Source organism: Oryzias latipes, chromosome 6 (genome assembly GCF_053564925.1).
Source record: "Oryzias latipes strain Hd-rR chromosome 6, Olatipes_Hd-rR_3.1".
Classification (NCBI taxonomy): Eukaryota; Metazoa; Chordata; class Actinopteri; order Beloniformes; family Adrianichthyidae; genus Oryzias; species Oryzias latipes.
In genome coordinates this window covers 16,494,200-16,518,716 of record NC_136242.1, presented here as the reverse complement: position 1 = coordinate 16,518,716, position 24,517 = coordinate 16,494,200, and the positions used below count along the sequence as shown (strand labels likewise).

The following is a 24,517-nucleotide window of genomic DNA, read 5'->3' as shown; positions in this document are numbered from 1 at the left end:
TCAGAGTGAGCTCAGCCCACTCGCCTATCTCTCTCCTCTTCACAGTCAACGTGAGCCCTTTTATCCGCCGCTCTGGTACAGTCATTATTGTACCGGTGAGTCATGAAAACGCACAAACGTGGAGGGACTGCTCAGGGTTCACATCATTCACATCGTTATTGGTCAGCATCGGATGCCTGTATGATAGAAATACTCATGAAGCATATCAGATTGACAATAGATGCTGTGTAGATACACACATAACCAACCAGACAATCATTTCAAGTTCCTTTGACAAATATCTGTCCTGATGTTTGTAACCTTAGACCCAGATTTGTGTCTTAGTTTTCGGTTAACAGGTTTTTTTTGAGTAAACAAGAAAAACAACTCATATCTGTAACTGCTTCAGAGGAAAACACCTAAACCGGGAAATTCCCTCAAAAAAGGAAGGATGTAATAGTATCCATATGGAGCTTGCGAGAGAGAGAGGGCAGGACTTATAGAGAAGAAATGTCACGCCGCATTCCACCGGTGCAACGGGAAATGAAATAATTGTTTTGCCGTCAAGGACCTAAGGCGTTTGTACGGATGCGTGTCCCGGAGCAGAGCTTCCTTTCCCAGAATACGTTCTTCTGAAGTGTGTCAGCTGACCACACAGTGACTCGCTTCATCACCTCCTTTCATCTGCCCGCTCTGAAGATGCCAAGAGGGAAGGCTGTGAAAGCTGAGTCATCTCAGCTCCTGAGCTCCACACCAAACTCCTCCTCTGGAGGATACTGGAAGTCTTTTCTGGGTTTGGACATTTTGCAGCTTTTCTAATAAAAATTAAAAAAATTTCAAGTTTGTCAACTTTTCTAAAAGTTTGAATTTTGCTTCATAACGAATAACAATTAACTGAGCTTCAATGTTTGTTTCTGGTTGAAAGACTATTTGTTTTTACTGGAATTAATGCAAGTCACACCAGGAAAAGGAACTTTCAGATTTTTAACTAAAATTTATGAGACAGAAAGACTGAAATGTCACAGTGAGGCAGCACCTTTTAACTACTACTGCTTCATGACAAAGCTAGATCACATTTCTTGCCAAAGCTTGTTGGACCACCAGATCTGTGCAAGCAACAAGAATTAAAAAAAGGGATGCAGTCAATTCACTCTTTGTAACTTAACCGACTGTGAAATGTGCAGCAAACAAGCTTCACAAATGTCAAACCCTGCCAACATAGAGGTTTAAGACAACAATCAGAACCACTGAAATCATTTGTAAAGCTGCTGGAGTCGTCTTTGTTTTTGTTCTCCGTCTAAAGACTATAACACACAAATTTATTGCTCAAAGAAACAGAGTGCTGTATCCTGATCATCATTCTGACATTAAAAGATGAAGATAGAAAAACTGATGTAAAAAGATCTAAATGAAGATGAAGATGTAAGATGTAAAAGAAACTAGAAATTGGAATTAAATTGAAAGATTTTAGGGAGATTCACAAGGAATGATTTGCAGCTGGAGACACAGATGTATTCAGGACATTGACTTTAACGCCCCCAAGGTTTATGTAAGCCACATTTCATTTAGAGACGCGGTCAGTAGCATTTTACCTGAACTGGAGACAAAGCAGTTCAACTGCTGATCTGTGGTCTGAATCGTAGACTCTGGAGGAGAAGCGTGCACACTCACTCAATCGCAAAAGGCAAACAAGAAAGTGCACACACGCACACACAAAGCGCTGTTATGTAACAACCACACTCCAGGACTATGAAGACTCAGATTTGTCCTTGGTGACGCTTTGTTATAGCAGAATCAATGAAAGGATTGATTGCATAACATCAAACGCATTGCCGTCCAAGTGCAGCTAAACTCGCATCATTCAGCACTGATGATATTCAGGGAACATGCAAATCTGCTTTGGAGGACAAGGATGCTCAACAAAACTGTCCTCTAAGAGGAAAATTCAAACTGTTTTTCTTTCAGGAGAAAAAAAAGAGACTTGAGTTTGTAACTTATATCAGCGGTGTGACGGTGTGGGATTTTTGATCACCGCGGTGATGAACCAGCAGGGGGCACGGTGTTCCCCCCCACCAAACAAAAACTCCCTCGTAGGCCACGTCATAAATGAATACAATTACAACGCAGTATTCTTTATTATCAAATAACAGTAAAAACTACCTATCTAACTAATGAACTAACAATATAGGTGTTGTAGAATGACTATGTGAATGTGTGTCAGCCGCTGCATGTGAAGGAGGAAGGAGCACACACAAGTGTGTTGGGGGTGCGTGTTGATTCTTCTGCAGCGGACCGCTCTGGAGCTGCACGTGAGTATCACCTGTGCTCTCTGGTACAGACATCTTCTCAGAATATTATATATTGCCCAGTAATAAACGAGACTACAGACACTTTGTCACCTTTCCGGTAGCCATGAAGCCTGACACCCATGAAGAACACGGGGCAGGAGGCTCCGCCTTTGTTTATACAGATACGTATCTTTGCGCTGCACAAAATAGTTCCCAAACAAAACATGTAGTGATATTCATCGAAATCTAACAGTGCGCATTCATGTTTGGTGTTATGAAGTGAAGGTGAACAGAAAATAAACAACTCCCCACAACACAAAATCCTCCGGCGGGCAGCCGTGTCGCGCACTCAAGAACGCACACAGCTTGTAATGGAAATGAATACAATGGAAATGAATACTTAGAACACAGTATTTCCTCGCGAGACGGAAACTTCTGTTGTAGAATGAGGATGTGTGTGTGTGTGTGTGTGCTTCTGAAACCGCGCACGTGCAGCGTAGAGGGTGTGAGAGCCGCGTGCAGGGAGTGAAGGAGAACAGTAATAAAAGGTTTACCCCAGAAACCCTAGACATCTGAACACAGGACTAGCAGAAAAAGTAAATTATCAGCAAAGATGAATGTGTTTCATGTGTTGATTATAGTTCCAATCACGCACCATATGCAGAACTTTCAACAACAATGAAAAACTTTCAACAAAAAAAATGTGCAGTGATGCGGTCATCGTCACATGCCTAGGTGTTTCTACTAGAGAATTCAAAGCAGATCCAATTGTTTGGGTGTTCAATGTAAAGCTATGTACAAAGCGCCCTCAGTAACTGGCGCTCAGGTGAGCACTTTGAATGACAAGTCTGTGTAAGGACCCGTAAACCTCAGTTTCAGGCCCCTGCGTTCATAACTCTTGTGTCCACTTAACGCTACGCAATTTTTAAAGTCTGCTCTATGCACAAACCGGGTATGAAAGCACAACTGGTTGAACTTCTGACTGCTTAACCCTTGTGACCCCACCTATGACCCTATGACCCCACTCTTACATTGACGTGTTCTCCCTACCATGACAAAGGTGGATAAAGGTGGAAAGATTTCATGTAATCCATGGACACCAGTGAAGATCACAAATCATTGAAGAAAAAAGGTTCAGAGCACTGTCTAGTGGGTCTAGATGACCCAACTCCCAATGGTAAAGTGCCTAGGATAGCACAAGGGTTACACGCCAAACAGCTATACCTTGATCAATCAGAGACTCCGTTTTGGTAGTGACATATGAGAAGCATGCTTTTTAAAACACGGAACTATCTGGCTCCAAAGTGTACGGCTGGATGGCTCCAATATTGCTACCATTTCTGTTGTTGTGTCTGTAATGTTTGTTTGAGGTTGTAAGGGACTGTAAGCTACCGGGAGAGCATGTAAACAGATGGATGATGGGAAGGGTCGCTCCACACCAACAGTTTCACCAACAACTCAGAGATGCAGAAACTATGTCCAAGAAAACAACACAGGTTTTTGGGTTTTGATAAAAAACGGCATTAACAGAATTAAAAGACCACTGGCAACACTTTGAAAATAGATAAAAGAAGATCATTGTAAATCTTTAAAGCTGTTTGGATAGACTTTCTATAATCATTTTTTCCTTTTTGTTGCTTCTTTTAATTGTCGGTTGATTCACTATAATTCTATCTGCTTTGATTCTATTTGATTCTAAATTCACCTAATTGAAAAAGGAGAATTTTCTTGAGCATTTCATTTGACTCGGGTAAAGTGTGAATCCTGACAAAAAAACCAACTCTATAAGTAAAAATAAAACCAAAACAGAAGTAAAAATTGTGGCTGTTCCTCTAAGCCACAAATGTGTACTCTGAGTTTGTTAGAAAGGAAAAAGCCACACAAAGTCAGGTCAAGTGGGGACTAATTCCTGTGTGGCTGACTGACGTTAGCTTTGGTCTGCCAAGTTCAGCTTCACTTCTGTTTTTCCTCGTCTAGGTTTTTCTGTCAGAGACTGCGCCTGCACTAACAGCACATATGCAGAAACAGACGAGTCCTTCTGAGACAAAGCAGAACACGGTGGACGAGAAATCACATGACAGCTACATTCACACTTCATCTGATGAAGCACTGCTGCGGTTTCAGTTAGCACAGTTTTAAGCATTTCTACTTTTGCAGTTTTCAAATTCAATTAAAAGTGCCCGGCAACAGTTAAAAGACAAAAGAAAGAAGGAACGTAGTGGAGATTTGAGCTTGTAGGGTCCAATTCGAGGACTTCCAAGGTCTGTCTTTTAGCAGGCGTTGCAAACTTTATAAAGCCGGTGGAGCCTGGACTACATGAAAATGTCGGTGGAGGAGAACTCAGGAGACATGAATAAGAACAGCCACCATCTGCACCTCCTCATATTAGAGGAGCTCTTTCAGTGACGGGCATCCGAAATGCAAGTGCTCCCCCAAGAGACTAAAAAACACACATTATTTCCATCAAGCAGTCCAGTAATTGTCAAAATAACATTTATTGATGTTTTCCATATGTGTCAAAACCTTTACACATATTTATGTTAACACTCAGGTGCCATTAAAGCATGTAAAATGTATTAAACAAATCTATGACAACCTTTATAGTGATCAATACGTAGTGTAACTATAACTTGAAGCTTTGTGACTCTAGCCATCCCCTTTACTACACCTACAATTAACTCTGGAAATATGGCACATTTTCAGGTATATCCCAGGTTAGATGTGACTCCTGGTTTTATTTCTTTAAAGTTGTGGCTCTCATCAAGCGGTCCACATTAGCCTCCAGGGACAAGTTTATCCTGCATTAGAGAAAAAAAACAGAATGGAATTCTTTTCTTACTGGTTAAGAGGAATGATGTACCATTACTGCTAAAAAAGTGAATTTTGTACCTTTTTGGCTTTGTTCACACACTGCATGTAGGCTGATGCGATGCTCGAACACATCAGGGTTCTTCCAGCGTTCTCCTTGTAGCACTTCAGTATCTGACTCTGCAGATCCCCACACACTGGCTGGATGTTGAAACGCCTAATGACAAAAGCCGAAAAACAAAACATAAAATAGATATAAATTTTTATTATAGCATTCAGTTTTTATTCTATTGTTTGTCAGTTGGAGTGTGCAGCATTCCAAGTCCTGTTTTTAAATCAATTATGTAAAATCACTTACAAAAAACGGCTTTCAGTCTCCTCTTTGCCTTTCTGGAAGCTCTCAGCTGACACTCTGTAAAACTGTGCACACTACCCGGAGGAAAACAATACAGATGAGATCAATATAACATCCAATTTGCCTCACAGGAATTCAGTGTGTGTTGCTGGCCTCTGGCGGCCAGAAATGGCAACAGCATTAGAAATTATGTTTTATTTCCTCCTGTTGCTGCTGGAGTGTAGCAAAAAAAATAAACAAATCAACAATTTTACATACATTACAAATAATAAATCAAATAAAAACTTGGGTTTTAAAGCGAAAAGATCCATCTTTAAACGTTAACTCACCTTTGCTTCAAGCTTTGCGACTTGTTTCTTTCGAAGCTCCTCCCTCTTCTTCAGCTCCTCCTCTTTCTCCTCAAGCTGGCGAGCCTGCATGCATTGGACATTTAGAGATTTGAGCACGGCTGCAAAACTCCATGTACTGCAGTGTAACCCACTTTTTAATGTGCTTCTGAGACCCCATTTTTGCCTTTCTTTAAAAAGAACTGAGAAGTGGTGATTGACACAAGTTTATGTGATTAGAAGAACAGTTAGACATGCACGGGAGGGAGAAATAAATCTGTTCAGACTCACCTTCAGCTCCATCCACTGAAACAAGGTAAGTGTAAGAAATGCAAAGAACAATAAGAGGATGAAACAATCCAGTCTACAGAGGAGAACGTGACACAAAAGCTGCATTTTTGTGTGTTTCTGCTCACATAAAGCTGTGCTGCCAGCTTCTCATCTTCGGACTTGATGCGCTCTTTTGCGATGGACTCTGTCAGCTTTTCCACATAGGCCGCCTTCTCCTCCTCCAGAGTCTTCTTCACCTGCTCCTCTACCCGAGCCCGGGATGCGGCCTTTGCCTCAGCTTCAGCTCGAGCCCTCATCTCCTCCAGCCTGCATGAAGAGCACAGAAGTGAGTTTATCGGCAGATGATTGTTACCAAATACGACTGTAACGTTAGCGTTCCTGCAGAGCTTTGAAAAAGACAAGAGCGCTTTTTCAAGACAGAGTCTACGGGATAATAAAGAGAATAATCAGATTCATAAATGCTGCAGGTGAAACAAACTATTACTGGCATACAAGTTAAACTAAATAAAGATCCACTTAAATAAAGATTGTGTTTAACATTTTTGGTGGCATTTTTCTAATGATTGATGACACATATAAAGAAAATTCAACTTAAAGTTGCATATCTGAGTATTTCTTTCTTCAAATCGTTGTGAATCGGGAGCAGATGAAAAAATGCCACGAGCAATGGGGAAGGGACGGGCGGTGGGCTTACTCCACACCAACAGTCCCACCCACAACTCAGAGGCAAATTTCTAATGTACTGCTGCTGCTCTGCAGAAAGTATGACCTAGAAAACCACTGATTCTTTTATTTTTTTTTGGACTAAAAATGGTAAAATCATAATTAAAAGAGCACTGGGAATGCTTTTATAATAGATCAAAAGATGACCAGAGTGGGACTTTCACCTATTTTAAATTTTAATGACAGTTGATGCTTAAATAAACAGCCTAATCAATTATCTATCACCAAACAGTCATGGCAGTATGTAGCGGATTCCCATAGCTGTGGTTTTCTGTCCTTACTGTCGCTCCAGTTCCTGCCTCCTCTGGTTCATCTCCTGCTGCAGATCTTTCTCCATCTCTGCCTTGATCCTTCGCCTCAGATCTTCTTCTACCTCTTCAGGAGAAATGGGCAGAGCTGCGTATGAAAATACATGTTTTAGATGAATTAATGAGGTGAATCATACAAATAGAATTTGTTTGTAATCATTTCTGTTAAAACTAGTTGCTTGATAAAGTTGGGGGGGAAAAATTCCTCTTCAGAGAAGTTTCTTACATAGTTTTTGTGTCCCTCATTCTGACTGAACGAACTGTCTTTAGATCAGCATCTTTTATCTCACAGCCACAGTAATATATGCATCAAAACTCCATGTCAAATTCAGAAATAGAGGTTAATAATCCCTTTGCCACCTGCAAAGTGACCCGACAGACTCTTTTTGGACCTGCTTGGGCTTAAATAGAGAGTCAAGTAGAAATTAAATGAATAAAACACTAAAAAAGGGAGTTGTGCATTGATGAAATGCTCAACGTTCACAAATGAAAGTGTATCCTATTGCATCTTCTTAAGTTTTCTAGTTATGAATTACTGATGAATCCAAGGGCCACCGTCCCACAAGTCTTCCGGATATCTCTGCTGTTCTGATTTCAAATGTATCAAGTGATGTGAGAGTAAAAAGCTGCAACATGGAGAGGAGCGGCTGGAAAATAATGAGGGCTTTGGCAGGTTCGGCACTGCTCCGGTTAAGAGCATTAGAGTCAACCAACCTGCTGTAGGAGGAGAAACTGGGCAAAAAGGTTCCTCATCCTCATCCTGAGGAGGCCCAGATGTGCTCATGGTGGATCCCCCAGCTGGAAGGGTTGGATCAGGAAGAGGTGATGCTGTAAACTTTCCAAAAGACTCTTCTGTGGGAACAGCAGATGGCTCATCATGGCAGGGAGGAGAGGTTTCCTCTAAAGAAGCAGGCGGTTGTGATGCAGGTCCAGCCGGTGGTTCCAGAACCGAAGGCACGTCTGTGACCACAGCAGGGGGGGCTGCACATGGAGTCGTCTCTGCAGCTTCACTGGGAGCCGAGGGAAGTAGGGATTCAACTTGTGCAGATTCAAGAGTGGGAGACAGAGAAGCTGGTTCTGCGGGTGACGGGGCAGCAGATTCCAGAGGCTCAGCAGCAGCAGCAGGTTGGATTGTCACAGCAGGGGTTTGGGACGAAGGCTCAAATGCAGGGGGGGTTTCCTCACCAGGAGAACGGTTAAGGAGTTCAGCCGTTTGCTCAAGCACCGGGGCAGGAGTTTGGGCCTCTAGCTTTGAATGAGTTGGTGTCACCGACTCCACAACAGAAACCGGATATTCAGGCACTGCTGGTGTTTTACTCTGTGCAGAAGAAACAAAAGGGCAAGTTTGGGCCTCTGCAGGTGAGGTGGACTCCACAGGCTCCACTGAAGAAGGAGGAAGGGAGTGAAACTTCACTGGAGGAGGGGCCAGTTTGGTAAGGAGAGGCTGTGAGGGTGGTGAGGCTTCCTGAGGAAGAGGAGGTGACAAACTTTGCACGGGCGATGCAGGACCTGGAGTGGTAGCTGATGTTTGAGGCTCAGAGAGGATCAGAGGAGTGGAACCTTTGGGGGAAAGCTTCATCCGGTTGATGACGTTGTCCGAGAGCTGACAAGAAAAATCCAGATTAATACCACTTTTGATCAAAATATTTGTATCTTTATCTTGGTGTTTGTTGTGTTGTTTCCCCAAAGACAGATCAACTTAAAAAAGTTATTTTAGGTTAGAAATACTGTTAAAAACCTGTATTATTAATCTTAAACCAGGTTAAATAAGATAACAGTTTAGATACTGTGTAAAAGTTTATTTAAATAAACCATACTTTTTTTTTACATCAGAACAAAAAATATTCAAAACTTTATTTGCTTGCTTTAAATATAAGAAAAAGTAATGCATATAATCTAAAAATTGATTTATAACATTAACTAATATCATGAAAAATGAATAACTTTTAGGTAGTTAATATTTTTTGCGATAAAATAAATAGAATTGCAGAAAAAAATAACCCTCTAGTAAAATTATACATTTTTATTATATATATATATTTTGTGAAATATTTACATAATTTAGTCACCGTTGGGATTTTGGAATCTGTCTACTTAAACAAACAATATTTTTTCCCCTTTTCTTTTCTTTTTCCTTTTTCTCTAGAACCAAACAGAATATTAAAACTTTATTTATACAGCCTTTAATATAAGAAAAACTAATGGAAATAAAAAAACATGGATTAAAAAGTAAAAGAAATAAATAAAAATTTAAAATAAAAAAAAACTTTAAGGTTGTTAAGAATTTTTTTTAAAGAAAATGATTATCTTACAAAGAAAATAGGGGAGTAATTGAAATAATGATCCTCTAATAAATTAATGCAAATGGCATAAAGATATTTAGTAACTTTTTTATTTGTGGATTAGCTTAATTGTACATTTTGTCTAAAAAAAATACTGGGCTACTAATTATTGAAAACACACGACATAAACTAGTTTATGAATCAAAAATTGTGAATTTGACTTGCTAAAAGACAAGCACAAAATAAACCACAAATCCTAGCTTGAAGTGTAAAATAACACCAGAAGTGACATGCTACTCCACGTTGTTGTGACATTTCACTCACCCGAATGCCCTTCACAAAAGTTACCCCCCTGCCTCTATTCTCTTCGGGGAGGTGGCTCGGGCTGTTGCCCCCCATCCCCTCTTGCAGCCGTGCAGCTCAGACGGGACAGCCGCGAAGACGGGACCACTTCGGTCCAGATTCACACGCTTGGATAGAACCTTAGGCGCATCAGCTCCACAAGCCACAACAAGCGGTCCCTCCCACCTCCTCCCTGAACCAACTCCAGCTGTGATTGGTTGAAGCTGAACAACGGCCCACCTGATTGGTCCGCTGGCTCAGCAACGCAGTAAACCGGATGAGAACAGGGCGTCCCAAAACGGTCATGCATTTGTTACACGAGGATTTATATGTAACGTGGATATAAATATTTTTTACTTATACTCGTCAATATTTATTGATATTTACTGGTGCCACACTTGAAAGACTAGGAGGGTGCAGTGCTGTTATCTCTACAAATGAGGCTTTTATAAAGGAAACAAGATCAAAACTCGGAGATTATTACATTATTTTCACGAGACCCACATGAAAATAATAGACCAAATATAAACAAACATATTACAATATTAATTTAAAGACCAATGCAAGTAATCCTGTGTATTAGTTGGGATGACAGGAAGTTAAGCAAATAAGTATATAAAAAAAAGCTGAATTGTTATATAAACTAAACACACCAACATTTAAAAAGAATATTGGCATTGTATAAATTCAACCAGGTGCAGTCCAACAAATACGGCTTAAAAAAGATCATATTTTTTATGTAGAAAATGTGCTGGGGGGTCCAAAAGCTCTGTGCTCTGCTCCATACTGATGCATCCACTTGCAGACAAATAGGTCCATGTACGTCTTTGTCCTGTCCGTGCTGGTATCTGGCACAAAAATGTACGGCTGGATAGCTCTGATATTGCTTGCCATTTCATTGCACCGATAAAGTTAGGTTGTGGGTATGAATGGCTGTAAGCCAGTGGGAGATTGTGTAAAGGGGAGCAGGGTTGCTCTTCACCAACGCCCCTGCTCACAACTTTGGGACAAATTTGCAACAAACTGCTACTTCTCTCCAGAAACTATGTAAATTACAGTTTTTTTATTTAAATTTTGACTAAAAACAGCATGATCATAATTAAAAGACTATTGGGAACGCTCAGACAGAAAAACAACAAACATGGCTGAAATTGTTTATACAGTTGGTTTGGTGAAATCCATATTGCACACAGTCATTTAAAAACTTTTTTTAAGATTTGGACTCAGGACAAACTGTCCACCTCTTTCATATCAGACACAGAGCTAAACAACACATACTTGAGCACATCTATTTTTATAAGGTTACAGAGGCACAGTAAAGGTCAAGAAATCCTTTTGCAAATGAAATAATACATAATTTACAGATACTTATGTACTTTTTGAGTTGGAGTGTCGACCACACAAAGAACATCCTAACACGTTCAGAATTATGAAAACTACAAACATGATTCAATCCATATTTATAAATGGAAAATATGACAATTTGTTTTTAGTGAAACCTTTTGACTGACTTGATTGAAGAACCACAGCAAAATAACTAATTTTATAAAAATAGCTGTGGGTGTATTAAAAAGCCCAACATGGGGAACATTTTCCCATCCTCCAGGCTTGCTGTATTACTCCGCCTTCTTCGTTCCGGTTCCCCGGAGAGCTGCCTGGATGCTGCTCAGCACCTCGGTGTAAAGCAGAGTCCCCACAAAGACCACGAACGTGCCCAACCAGTGCCACGCAGTGAAGGGGTTTTGGAAGTAAATGATGGAGAAAATGAGGCTGAGGAACTTTCGTAGCGTCACCACTAAGGTGACCGTCAGCGACGTGCACTCTGTGGTCAAGACAAAAACTCCCCGAATACAGACATATCTGGAGAAACGGTTAAAGTCTTTAGCAGTCATACGGAAGGAGAAAAAAGGATGGAAAATATGCAAAGATTGTATGTCATTATGTTTGTCTAGCGCGGGGTCTTTAATTTAAAATAAAGAGCTGACGATAAAAAATTAATAGAACTCTTAAGAGAAAGCCGTCATGATGTTTAAAGATTGAAATATTTTCCCCCAATCTAAAATTAAGTTGTTTTTAAAGAAAATTAAGAGGCAACAAACTACAAAATACATACATCTATGTATCTTTAAATAAGTTTTTTTTTTTTTTTTAGATGAAGTGAAGACAAAAACTTTATTTAAAGTGACTTTGTTCTTAGGACGTTTTAGTTGGGGCAGAAATACTCTATCAACCAAAAATACATACCGGTAAGTGAAATTATTATTATTTGCATTACCTATACATATACGGCAACTTCAAAGAAAATGTTTTACTGCGTGTACTTACAGACGCCTAAATAAATAATAAATAGGATGAACATTTCAACTTCAGTAAGGTATACAAACAAGGTTGAAAAAAGTACTTTTTTTGTTTTTCTGACGGATACTGTGTGATAACGTTGATTAGAAGGTAGATCCACATGATTGGTACGGTCAGTCCCACCACAGGAACGAGTACAGGAGCTGTCAGGAAACAATCACCACCAATTACATCTGATATAGTCCAAACCAAAAGCTCATCTGAACGGCTCAAAACACTCACTGCTCTGGCTAAAATGGTTGCAATAGTTGTAGATGTCTGTAGAAAGAAGCAGGAACCCCGGCAGGGGCAGGCAGTGCTGCAAACAGAAATGCAGATTTCTCCTGAATAAAGTTGTGTGGTCATTGTTACCTCGATGGTGGAAGGGAAAACTCACGTTATAGAAGAGGGCCTCTTTGGGGTGTTTTCCATATTGTTTGTACAGCGTCTCCTGGAAAATGCCCATCCGAGCCGACATCAGCAGAGCAAAGGTCAACATGGCGATGCCTGAAAGGAGAGCGGGCGCAAGTGTCAAGCGTTCATGAAGCTGCCATCATAGCCCAATTTGACAAATACAAGAGGCAGGTTGGGCATGGTTGCTAAAGTGAGTCAAGGCCCTTCTGTCCGAATTTGTAAGGCATTTTATATCATGTAAAATAGGACCCAATGTGGTAAAAGACAAAGCTACATAAAGTCATCCATCCTTGCAGTAGCTTTTTATTCTAGAGCAGAAAAATGACAGTAGAAAAGTATAAAGCCCCCTAAAACCTTAAAAAACACAAACTATGATCCCTTTTCCAGCAAAAATATGTAGCTAAAGGATGAGAGTAACAGTCTCCTGGCAAAAAAAACACAGACATGTTGACTGCCTGTCCACATAAGCCTGCGAAACAATGGCTATGTGCTTAAAATCAGTTTGGACATGAGGTTACACCGCCATCTGCATGGTGCGTTCAAGTGACCACTTCCCATGAAACTCTGTGTAAATGTCTGTTTTGGACTTCTGCGTTCAAAACTCTAACGTTCACGCGTAGCTACGCAAGTTTTTACAACCGTTTTCAGGATCTATGTACAAAACACGTGGTCACTGAACGTAAACCAGGTCAAACTGTGACCAATCAGGAATTCTGATTTGGTAGCGACTACTCAATACTCAAAATTTATGGTGTCAAAATAGAGCCTAAAGTATTGCGCATCAAAACAGTAAATTGACACCATATATTCCGCTAGAATTGCATTTCTCAAATTGTCTGATAGCAAAAAAAACAAAAAAAAAAGTAATCCCACCCCCTTTACTATGCATGAAGTGAGGGGGTTCTTCAAGCGAATGCATTTCTGTCATTCACTTTACTCTGGCCCGGTACTCACCTATCAACCAGTGCACAAAGACAGAAAAGCTTTCCTCCTCTGATCCCTCACTGGATGCACTCTGCAGAAGTAAACCGGTAGTTACTACAGCTGACATACGATCAACTTCACGACAACCACCAAAATAAAAATGTCCGACAGCTGCTCACCACTTGCTTGGCGGACATGATGGTGCAGATGAAGATGCCTGCTGAAACTAGAGCTATTGACAAATATTTCCCAGTTGAATACCTGAAATAACAGACAGTTAGAAGCCATCAATGAGCACAGAGATTAAGTAATAAGTGGAGGACGAGTTACCTCTTCTTGAGGATGATCACGCCTAAGATCATGTTGGCGATCAGCGACCCCTGCAGAGACATTGGACTGGTATGAACCCACACAGGTGCAGGAAATGTTATCATGCTTTCAGGAGCACTTACTGATCTGAAGATCATGTGCAACGGCATAGCTATGTTGAAGTTGAGAGCGTAATTATTGACCACACTAACGGTGAAGAACATGGTCACCATGATCATATAGTTCCTTTGGGGGGGGGGGGGGGGGGGGGGGGGGTAGGGAGAGACGTAAGTTTAGCCTATTATCAGAATGTTAAGAGGGAAACTTCAGGTGGAAGACCTACCTGATGGGGATCACAGCTTTCTTCCTGCCAAAGTTCGTCTCGAAGATGAACCCTTCCAAGGCGATGAACAAAAACTGGGCAAACGTAACCAGGTTGCCACATCCTGGAAACTCTCTGACAAAGAAAAGGACACATCCAAATTAAACTTAAAAAAGAGGATAAAACAACAACAACAAAAATCTTACAACTTACAGTTAGAAAGACTTATATATATCAAAATGATAGGTTTTTTGCACATACATTTACACACATACAAACAGACAAAACAGAGGGTTTTCACGTGTTCTTAGCTATTTCAAGAAGATGAATTAATGCAGATATAATTGAAATATAAACATTCACCTCAAATCTAAATAAAATGCTAGATATTTTATTGGCTTTGCACTTGAATATATACCTCAGTGTCACACATACAAAAATAGTAAATATAGGAGTAAAAAGTGTTCTAACATATCTGATTACACAGCAGCAACATTTCATATTTTGATTTTCTACCTTGTTCAAAATAATTACTAATATTTTGATTCACTCCTGGGTGTTCTTTTTGAAATATTTATAAAAATGTCACCCTGTGAAAGTAAGGGAGCAGTTTTCCAATGAAAATTATCAATGAGAGAGCTTATTGTTGTGATTATGTGCTTTATAAATAGGCTTTTTTCAAAATTTTATATAATTCAATCGGTCTCCGTTTATGCAGGTACAATAAGGGACTCTAAGCACTAATTTGCTTTGCACGTCCACGTCATGAATGACATACGATCTTTATACCTCAGCATTTGAGATGAACACAGTGTACAAAGAAAACTGAGCTTCTCATTGCAAACTTCAGTCTAAACAAAGAAAACTGCGAGTGTTATTTTTTTGACAAATAATAACACTGTCGTCCTCTTTGGTTTGAACGGATTAAAAGCGAGTGGTGACAGAACAATTTCGCTGGTATTATTATCAGAACCTCCGCTCCAGTCCAACTAGCAGCAAAGTCCTCCGTCTCATACTGGAGTCTAAGTTTGTCACTGACCGTACAAGCAGCTCCAGAGTCACCACGTTACTACAACACCCGACAAAAACCAGGATGATGGCAAACGCGGTCCCCATGTTGTTCTGCAGTCAAACCAAAGCGCCACTATTTAAAACGAGTTAAGAAACGATGCATGTTTGGGAATGAGCCGGGCTGCGTTTCGGAGCCTGATTCTAAAATGTCACACTTCCTGTTCGCACAGCCTTGTGGGAGTTGCAGTTTGGTAATACTATGACAAAGATGGCATGAAGTTTGTTTGCCGTTGCTGGCCGAAAAAAAAAAAAAAAAAAAAGATAATAATAATGTTGACACAAAAATGAAACACTTATACTATATGTTTATGAGGTGGAAAAGGATGATTCGCTGTGGCGACCCCTGATGGGAAAAGCCAAAAGAGAAAGAAAATACTATATGTTTATGAATTATTTTCCTGTGGGTAAAAAAAAAAGTTTGGGATGCTTCAACTTCGACCACACTAAAGCTGACCTAAACAGTAACTATTTCCTCACACCCACACACACTTAGCTGTGAATGTGAGTGTGCATGGGTGTGTGATTGTGGCCCTGCGACAAACTGGCAACATGGACATCTAGGACGTCCCTTTCCTTTCCACGAGTGGACGGGATAGGCTCCAGCAGCCCCGTTTCCCCAAAAGGGACCAAACGGGTTTGGAAGATGAATAAATAAATGAATGAATGTTTGTTAAAGACCTAGCTGAATGAAAATGGCTTTCTTATTGTAAAAATAAATATGCACACATTTAAGCAAATGTAAAAAAAGAAAAAAAGCATGAAACAAATCTGCAGAAGTGTAACAAAATTCGTTCATATATATTTTTCATGGTTTGCTATAATCATACTGTTTTTATATTGTCAGTGGCTTGTTTAGCATAAAACTCTGATTTTTTCCATGTATAATTTTTTAGTTTTTTTTATAGTTATAATTATATAAAGTATATAAAAGTACAATTTGCATAGGTCAATGAAAAGCAAAGAAATGTAAAACTCAGGACATAGCTGTTCTAAACCACAAAGACTCATAAAAGGCAATACTTATACTAAACATGCAGCTTTTTTGACCAATGTTGTTTACACACAAATAGTGGTAAATAGGAAATATAGCTAAAAAAGTTAAAAATATTGCAAAAATGTGTGTTAAACTGCCTAAATCTAAAATGATCCAAGTAATGATCAGTGTAACGACTCATTTTATAGACGATCCTTGATGGATTGCGTGCCGACGTGGCTTCAGTTGACGTAGCGTCGTACACCGTACCGCTAGCGCAGCTTCCGCCGGTGCCACAGCTGCCTATTTGGCATCAGTTTTTCTGGTATTTTCTTATTCTGTTAGTTTGTAAGTGAACGGTGTTTTCAACGTCGTGTCAGCAGATTTATTTCAAAGCAGCTGTCAATATGATCTCCCTCACGGATTCACAAAGTAAGAACTATTTCTGTTTTTTGCCGCTGTTTATCATGGGGACATCAAATCTGGTTTAGCTAGTAGATGTATGAAGCTAACAGCTTTAACGTGATTGGATGGAAATAAATGTACGTCACTGTAGACATGTTTTTCCAAACAGGGTTTTTATTCAAAAAGAAAGAACAGCTTTTATTACACTGTATGCTATTTAAAAAAATTAATACAAAACTTCCACTAACTAAGTTTCAAGAATTCTATCTTTCTGTCTTCAGTAGGGAGTTCCTAAACGCACTTGACCATTTTTGACTTGGATTGATTGAGATTTTAATTAAATTTATTTTTTATAAGCAAAATTGTGCTTCAAGATATTAAAGTGCCTCCATTTGGGGCATAAAATCTCCACCTTCCAGGAGAGGTTTAAGCACGTATAATGACATTTTCATTCTTTGTATAATCTGTGTGCCGTTTAAATGATTTTCTAGGAATTGAAAGTGTATAAGTTGATTATTTGATTTAAACGTTTAAACTATAATTTTATTTCAAATTTTTGGTTCAGGCATTCACATTTTCGTTTTGTCTCCTTTTCTCTAAGTTCATAAACTCTCTTATGGCCATGATCATAGCTTTTTTTGTCAATGAAACTCAACAGAAATTGGAATGGGGCTGACGGGCTTTGGGGTGTTTTTCCTCTTCTTTGGAATGGTGCTGTTCTTCGATAAAGCGCTCCTTGCTATTGGCAACGTGAGTCATACAGCTGCAACACTTACTTATTTATAATTTTTTAACTCCATTGGATTAAAACAAAAAACTGTTCAGCCTTAAGCCTTCTGTGTCCCAATGCAGATCCTGTTTGTCTCAGGCCTGTCGTTTGTCATCGGCCTGGAGCGCACCTTCAGATTCTTCTTCCAGAGACACAAAGTAAAAGCCACCAGTTTCTTCCTTGGTGGAGTCCTTGTGGTTCTGATTGGCTGGCCCATCATCGGAGTTATCCTAGAAATTTACGGTTTCTTCCTTTTGTTTAGGTAACCTGAAAAAGATGGAAACACTGTTTTATCATCGTTAGAATTTGTGTTACTTAAGTAAGTCTCACTTTTCTCCTTTTCTCTGTTATTAGGGGCTTCTTCCCAGTGGCGGTCGGATTTATAAGACGGGTTCCTGTCCTCGGATCTTTGCTCCGTTTACCAGGGATTAGTGCAGTAAGTCAATGAGCCTCAAGCTCCAAAAGCATAAAGACCCACTCAAATCATCTTCTGATCTAGTGTTTAAGCGTTCCCAGTGTTCTTTTAATTATGATTATGCCATATTTAGCCAAAAAATTAATTTTGTCATTATCGAGGACATAGTTTTTGCAGAGCACTAGTAGTATATTAGAAATTCGCCTTTAAGTTGTGGACAGAATTGTTGGTGTGGAGCAACTCTGCCCCCCCTTCCCGTCACCTATTGCTAAACTATCTGTTTACGTGCTCTCTCGCCAACTTGCAGCCCGTCACTCCCCCAATCTAACATTAATTTTGTTACTTGTGTAACAAAAATTGGAGCTATTCAGCCGTGCAGTTTTGAGCCAGATGCCAGCTCAGACGAGGAAGACTTAGACGTACATGGATCTATTTGTCTGCAAGTGGATACATCAGAATGGATTGGAGCAGGGATTTTGTGTCCGACCCAGGAATTTTAAGCTTAATTTTTTCTTAATATTTGCCCTCCACCATGAGAAAAATGCTACAATAACAAGTTAAGAACACCCCAAACACCATTTTCATTTAACTAGATCTTTAAACAAAACATGGGGAAAAATGAAAAAATGTAACAAAAACGTTTGTGTGTGTGTGTGTGTGTGTGGGGGGGGGGCATTGTGGGTGGGTGTGTGTTAGGGTTGGGCGATGTCCCCTAATTTGGCCGTTGACGATGTTTGCTGTCAACCATCGGGATGGACGATGACATCGGCGGGGGGAGGGGGGGGGGTATTTTTACATTTTTCGTTCTTATATAACTGCTATTCGTTATTTTGCTTTTTTCATTTTATTTCCCAACTAATGGTTAATCCGCGATGATCCAGTATAAACTGAGGGAAGTGACTTTAACAAAAAAAGTAACAAGCAAGATAGAAAAGAAGTGTAGTCGCTCCCGCACTTAATTAGTGAAGTGTACCGGCGGAGCGCAGACTTAAAGCTTTGTGTTTGATGGGAAGGGGGGGGGGGGGTACATGAGCGGTATGTGTGGGAGATTTAAGACTGCGATCCGTCCCGCAGCTCTAGGGGTACAAGCAACCGAACTCAGAACCGGGTCTAAAAGTGTGTCTGAGCACAGCTCGGATCGTCAGCACACACAGCGGTTTGAGCTTCAAAGCAGAAATGTCGCTCAGTCCTTAGAAAACATTCAAACAATCACGCGGATTTGTGTTTCCAGTCGTGTCCCGACTAAATAAAGGCTGATGTTATTCTTTCACGTTTACGTGCAGCGCCACCCAAAGCTAATGTTGTTAGCCCGTGTTAGCATACTGCTAATCCTGGCTCCGTTCAGAAAAAGCACTGACCACACGGATTAAAATTCAAATGATGAGCGAACAGGTGTTTGATAATAACCGTAACATTATTAAAAGCACGCTTAGAAGATCGTCTCGTATTTTACCGAGCTTACATGTCAATATATATAGCCGCTCGGTGCTGTTATCGTTTTGTATTGAATTGTTACATTCAATAAAGTTTGGAAAAAAAGCCGCTCGGCGGAAGTTGTATCCCCTTCCGGTTTTCAAACTGCGCATGTGCGAATACTGCGCATGTGCGAATGATTTATTCCGACCGAAATTGTGACCTTAGTGAACGTTTTTATATTCTGAAAACATTTTTCTGGGCCCATGTACACGGTTGGATTCTAATCCGACCATTGATCCCATCAAGATATTTTGTACATGTAACCGCGGCTTATGGTGTTGACGCGCAACGTGGCGGGGGCGTGGCATCACGATGGTGGTCTCTCCATCGGGATGTCAGTCACCCATCACGATGGACGATGATATCGTCCATCGGCACAACCCTAGTGTGTGTGTGTAGGTATGTGATGAAATAGTTACTGTGTAGGTTAGCGTAATGTTTTCAAAGGTGCAACATCCCAAACTTAAAACCAAGATATTTTTTTAGGGAGCTAGAAAAGGTTACAGATGATTTAAGGAAGACACTAATGCAGGATTTTAGATCAAACTAAGTTTATTCTTACACATTTATGTCCTTTATTTATGCTTACTAATTGAACATGTATTTTTAAACGATCTTGTTAGTGGACTCAATTTAGCCTGGATGACTCAAATACTTCACTGGAAGATGAAAAAACCCGACTACCTAGATATTTTCCAGAAGAACTCTGGTGTTAGAAACTTACTTTTTATTTAAGTGGAGTTTCGTTTATTTAAAATGATTTTTCTTTTGCTCTGTTTCAGCTGGTGGACAAAATCGGTGAGAGCAACACGATGGTATAACTTGGAGCGGTTTCTGCTGCTAAGGACAGATTTGGTTACTGATCAACACTCCTGACAGTGACTGTGTTTGGGTCAGTGACACGTCACAAATTCCCCGAAAAAGCCACAAATGGAAGCTTGGAGGCTCCACTGACATCCTGGGGATTTTTCTGTCTGAATGCCATCAGACAGGAGATGATTGTTTATGTTTTCTCTTTTGATTTTTAAAAAAAATCTTTTATGTGTGATATTTATGAACTGAATTCCTGGGACCACTGGACCAAATCAGAAGATCATGTTCTGTCGACAGCATCGTCCTCTCCAGACTGAGATCTGGACAGTGTTTTTTTTTTTTTTTACTGTAACTAAAAAAATGAATCATTTAAATACATTTAAGAAAGCATCTGAATGAAACTTGACCTGTTTGTAAAAAACGTTTTGGATAAGTTTAACATACTTTTTTAAAGTGCATATGAGAAAATGTGTTTTTTTTTAAAAATCAAATACTCTGATATTTTTTGCTTTTCCAGTGAATTGATCTCTTGATTCTGACAGAAGGAAGTTTTCAAAATAAGGAGCAAAATCCTCCACGGCTGCACTGATGTGCAACACCTAAAGTTACACCGATGCCTTTATGGTTGTAATGTTACAATGGATGTGCGTAAATATGTCTTTTCAAATTTGTACTTAATGTTTCTAGTGGCTAAAACAAAAAAAAGTATTTGTTACATTTTCAAAAAGACTATTACAGGTAAATCTTTTCTATTGTTGACCTTTGAAAAAAAGTTTAGGTTTCAAAGTCTGTTTTGTGTCAGTTATAACATGTCTTTCATAGTTGGCGTTGAGTTGGGTTTAAAAAAACTGCCAACGCAGACGGCGATGTTACAGGAGACTCACCATGACTTTTGTTCTTTTTTTTTTAGCTATATATCTTGCTACAATGTTATATATTTACAATAAACATGGACTAAAGAACCAACAAGTTTGCTGTTTGTGAGAATGACTTTGCAACAGTTATTTTCAGCTTCACCGCCCTGGTAACCCAGTTTAATTGGCCACAATTCCTCCAAAGGTGCTTGAACGCCTTGGGTGGCTGTAGTGGAGCGATCGACCTCCGATCAAAAGGTTGCAGGTTCGGTTCAAAGCTTCACAGCTTGACTGGTGAAAATAAAGTTTTTGTTTTTTCTGAATTTGCTTTTTATTTTTATTTAGTTGCCTTTTTTTTATTTTTTTAAGGGTGTGAATGGTAGTGTGTGAGCAAGTTCAGCCCTGCAACAGACTGGCAACCTGTTCAGTGTACCATCCCTTTCAACAGTAGCAGGGATAGCCTTGTGATCCCAAAAGGGATCTAGTGTATTTGGGAAAATGGATGGGTTTGTCATAAATCCACAGATTTTGTGTTTTTGACTTTGAATGACAGCAGGGACATTTTTCTGTAGTAAATAACTTTTTTTTTTTTAAACAATGCAGCAGTGGATGCAGTTCATGTTTTCCTGCTCAGAAACTCAGCTGTTGATGTTTCTCTGTTCTCTGTGAAACCGGGTGGAAAGCAGAAGAAATCTTCATCTGAAATCTGCAGGGAACATTTCTATCAGTCAAGGATCGGCAGAAAACCCCCAAAACACTTTAATATGTGGAACAACAGAAAACAAAAAAAGAATAAAATCAACTTTTGTTTTCTAAATAAAAAAATGTATGATTCATTTTTGGCGTAGTGGTCAGCGCTCTTGCCTCACAGCAAAAAAGGACCCAGTTCAAGTCCTGGCTGGGGAACCTGAAACAGCAAACTCACCATTCTGTTTGGAGTTTCATGTTCTCCAGCTTTGAGAAAAAACTATCAAATGGTAAATTGAAGATTAAAAATATGAGTCACGGGGTCATGCAGCTTTTTCTGGAGCCATCATCACAAGGATGCCCACACTCCGGCCTCATGGAGGTGTCTGCACCCACACACCCACTCACGCGCTGTCATAACATGACACTCATTGATAAAAGCTCAGTGGCATAGTCATTCTGAGGTGATCTCTCTGAAGACGTCGCTGCTTATGAATCGGGTAAAAGTTGAAACTTCTGCCGCTGGCGCCTATGATTGATGTGCAGCGACGGCTACAGCAGCACCTGTCACTCTGTCATGGTCTAAGGTGTGAAGGAACTCAACTACTTTACAGCACTGAGGCTTTATAAATGACACGCGCGTGATGACACAGGCTGTGAACTGACCTGGCATCTACACAAGTCTGAACCACTGACAAAACGGTAAGACACTCTTAGTATTAGTATTTTTGCCAAAATTATAATAATGCAGTTGTGTGAGGTGAAATAATTCATAAAAACCTCAAAATGATCGGAACAATGTTTTTTTTTTAAAAGAAATCTATAGCTGACAGATCTTTCTGTTAGCTATAGAACGCCTCATAGACACTGGACAATAATTATTGTTATTATTTATTTAATAGTTGTTATTTATTTAAGTCTATTTTTACTGTTATTTCTTATCTAGCTGCTGTTTTTGATAGAACAATGGTAACAAGGTTTTCTCCTTTGTGTGATCAAAAAGCTTCTGTTCCATTCTAGTCTAGTCTAATCCAATTCTGTCGTTTAGAGGAAACAGTTTCCCATTAAAATGTTATAAAAACCCTGATGTCTCTCAGAGCTTTTATTAGAACATTTTGGTGCATTTGTTCTGTTTCTGTGTTGGTCTGTTTGAAGACATTAAAAGATGAATTGTGGTCTGTTGTATTTGTAGAATTCAACGATGTCTCTAACGGTAACTCTGCTTGTGGTGACTTTGGTATCTCAGTGTTGGACTGCCCCACAGGTGAGGGCAATCTTTTATTTTTAATTAATTCATTTTTTTATGTTTTTGTATTTCTTGCTTCCAAATTTAACCAAATCTTTCCGTTCGCTTTTTCCAGAGAAGAAACTGGACTCCTCAGGCAATTTTATACCTGAAAGGAGCACGTAAGAGCATGATCATAGGAGCAGAAAACTCATTTTAGGCTGCTTTGTTTTAAAGCTAAAATAAATGCTGTTCTATGTTGATGCAGAGGGACACCGCTCTCTGTTGGAACATAGCAGCAGAGAAGAGAGAGGCATCTCACGCTCAGGTTTGTCTTCATTTTTTCCCAGCTAATAGATGTAATATTTATTAGAACTATTTATAAGGTTAAGTAAATTCTCAGCACTGCTCGTAATTTTTATCAAGTTTATTTCCTGTCTCTATAAATTGTGATATTAAGTCTAGGATACCCAAAGACGTGTTTAGATCTGTTGGTCAGAGCAGGATGATCATTTGGTTTGTTAAAAAAAAACAAAAACAAGATTACCCTATGGAGACTTTGCTCTTTGTACATTTTTTTTTTTTTACAGCTTTTGCACTTTGCATTTTTTTGTTTTTTTTTCTTTCTAAAGAAAATGAGGAGATATAGTGGGTGCTCAGTATTATAAAGAGCATAAAATCGTTGCAGATCAAATCATTCAATTATTAAAAGTTTTTTTCCAAAATCAGTTTTACAAAAGTAACAGTTTGTCAGCAGAGTGAGCAGATTTTTCTTTGAGTGTGTTTTTTTTAAATGTTTAACTTTTTTATGCATCTCACAGCCATTCTTTTTCTGTTCTTCTACACAAAAGGGAATAAATGCACATAGGCGAGCACATACAAGTAAACATGGCTATTGAAATTAGGAACAAAATCACTATGGTCAGGATGAACAATTCATCCTGTCTTTCTATAGTGACCATTTAGATTTCACAACAACAGTTTTAAATTGCAAATTAAGATTTTATCACTACTTTTCTGTTTTATGCACTTTATTTTCAATATCATTTATGTCAATACACATCAGGCTAAAGTCCAGTATTATCATACAATCTCATAAAATCTACAATTATTTTGTTTTTGTAACTTTTCAAAAATATAACCATAAATCACGTGGAACCCTTTTTGTTCATGCAAGTTGTTCATGCATCAGGCTGAAAACATTGATTTCAGCAGTCAGTCTTCAGATGGGTTTATTATGTTGCAGCTGATGTGAAAAAGTCCGGCTTCATCTTAAATATTCCACGTCACATTTCACCTTGCGAATGATTGGCGAGCTGTTCAGGGTGTGGCGCCCCTTCGCCCTGAAGTGGGTGGAATAGGCTCCAGCAACTCCTGTGAGCCTGCACAGGAAGAAGCAGGAACAGACGCAGACGATGGATGGAAGTCTCTTTCTGGGTGCTCTTTGCTTGCTTTCAGGTATTTTTGCTCTTTTTTTTTAGTAAACTTCAAGCAGATCAGTGATGAACGGGGATCATTCTTACCCTCGGTCATGTTTCTGGGGCTTCTGCGGCGAGCTATGGAAGAAGGCAAGTCTGGAAAAGTCATCAATGTCAACATCTTTTAAAGTGACACCTGAACTTATCTTCCCCCCCCCCTCCCCTCCCCTCCCCAGGTGGACAGAAATGGGGTCACAGCAAACAACAGGAAGATATCAAAAGGAACAAGTTGTGATGAACGTCATTCCAAAGTTGACGCCCCCCCCCCCCCCACATTATAGTTGGAATACTCTGTTTTGTATATTTTTTGTCATACTTGAAAAATAATAAAGATCTAGAGTAG

At 39.5% G+C, this 24,517-nt stretch overlaps 3 protein-coding genes and 1 long non-coding RNA gene across 5 annotated transcripts; 2 read left to right on the top strand and 2 right to left on the bottom strand.

Moving 5' to 3' along the window:
- Positions 1-4,743: 4,743 nt before the first annotated feature.
- On the bottom strand, positions 4,744-9,918 carry chchd3b (coiled-coil-helix-coiled-coil-helix domain containing 3b). 2 transcript variants are annotated; one of them, XM_004069531.5, is made up of 9 exons: positions 9,685-9,918; positions 7,793-8,681; positions 7,052-7,166; positions 6,173-6,353; positions 6,048-6,062; positions 5,760-5,843; positions 5,434-5,504; positions 5,157-5,292; positions 4,744-5,065 (listed from the first exon to the last, which is right to left on the bottom strand). In XM_004069531.5, the coding sequence occupies exons 1-9, from the start codon at positions 9,757-9,759 to the stop codon at positions 5,042-5,044; spliced, it is 1,590 nt and encodes a 529-aa protein (XP_004069579.1). In that variant the 5' UTR covers positions 9,760-9,918; the 3' UTR covers positions 4,744-5,041. The 2 variants fall into 2 exon arrangements, with proteins under 2 accessions (XP_004069579.1, XP_011474252.1); XM_011475950.4 differs by lacking the exon at positions 6,048-6,062.
- An 828-nt stretch (positions 9,919-10,746) lies between these two features.
- Positions 10,747-15,251, bottom strand: slc35b4 (solute carrier family 35 member B4). The gene is made up of 10 exons (XM_023955682.2): positions 15,048-15,251; positions 14,030-14,143; positions 13,830-13,932; positions 13,708-13,757; positions 13,557-13,638; positions 13,408-13,468; positions 12,437-12,546; positions 12,283-12,358; positions 12,128-12,203; positions 10,747-11,562 (listed from the first exon to the last, which is right to left on the bottom strand). Exons 1-10 carry the CDS (start codon positions 15,122-15,124, stop codon positions 11,319-11,321), a joined length of 993 nt encoding a protein of 330 aa, XP_023811450.1. The 5' UTR covers positions 15,125-15,251; the 3' UTR covers positions 10,747-11,318.
- A 1,045-nt stretch (positions 15,252-16,296) lies between these two features.
- On the top strand, positions 16,297-20,899 carry golt1bb (golgi transport 1Bb). The gene is made up of 5 exons (XM_004069530.5): positions 16,297-16,484; positions 17,116-17,207; positions 17,310-17,488; positions 17,581-17,662; positions 19,900-20,899. The coding sequence occupies exons 1-5, from the start codon at positions 16,460-16,462 to the stop codon at positions 19,936-19,938; spliced, it is 417 nt and encodes a 138-aa protein (XP_004069578.1). The 5' UTR covers positions 16,297-16,459; the 3' UTR covers positions 19,939-20,899.
- Positions 20,900-22,829: 1,930 nt separating this feature from the next.
- Positions 22,830-24,265, top strand: LOC101173862 (uncharacterized). Its single transcript, XR_002873400.2, has 3 exons — positions 22,830-22,878; positions 22,965-23,024; positions 24,178-24,265. It is a non-coding gene; the product is annotated as an uncharacterized LOC101173862 (long non-coding RNA).
- The last annotated feature ends 252 nt before the right edge of the window (positions 24,266-24,517 follow it).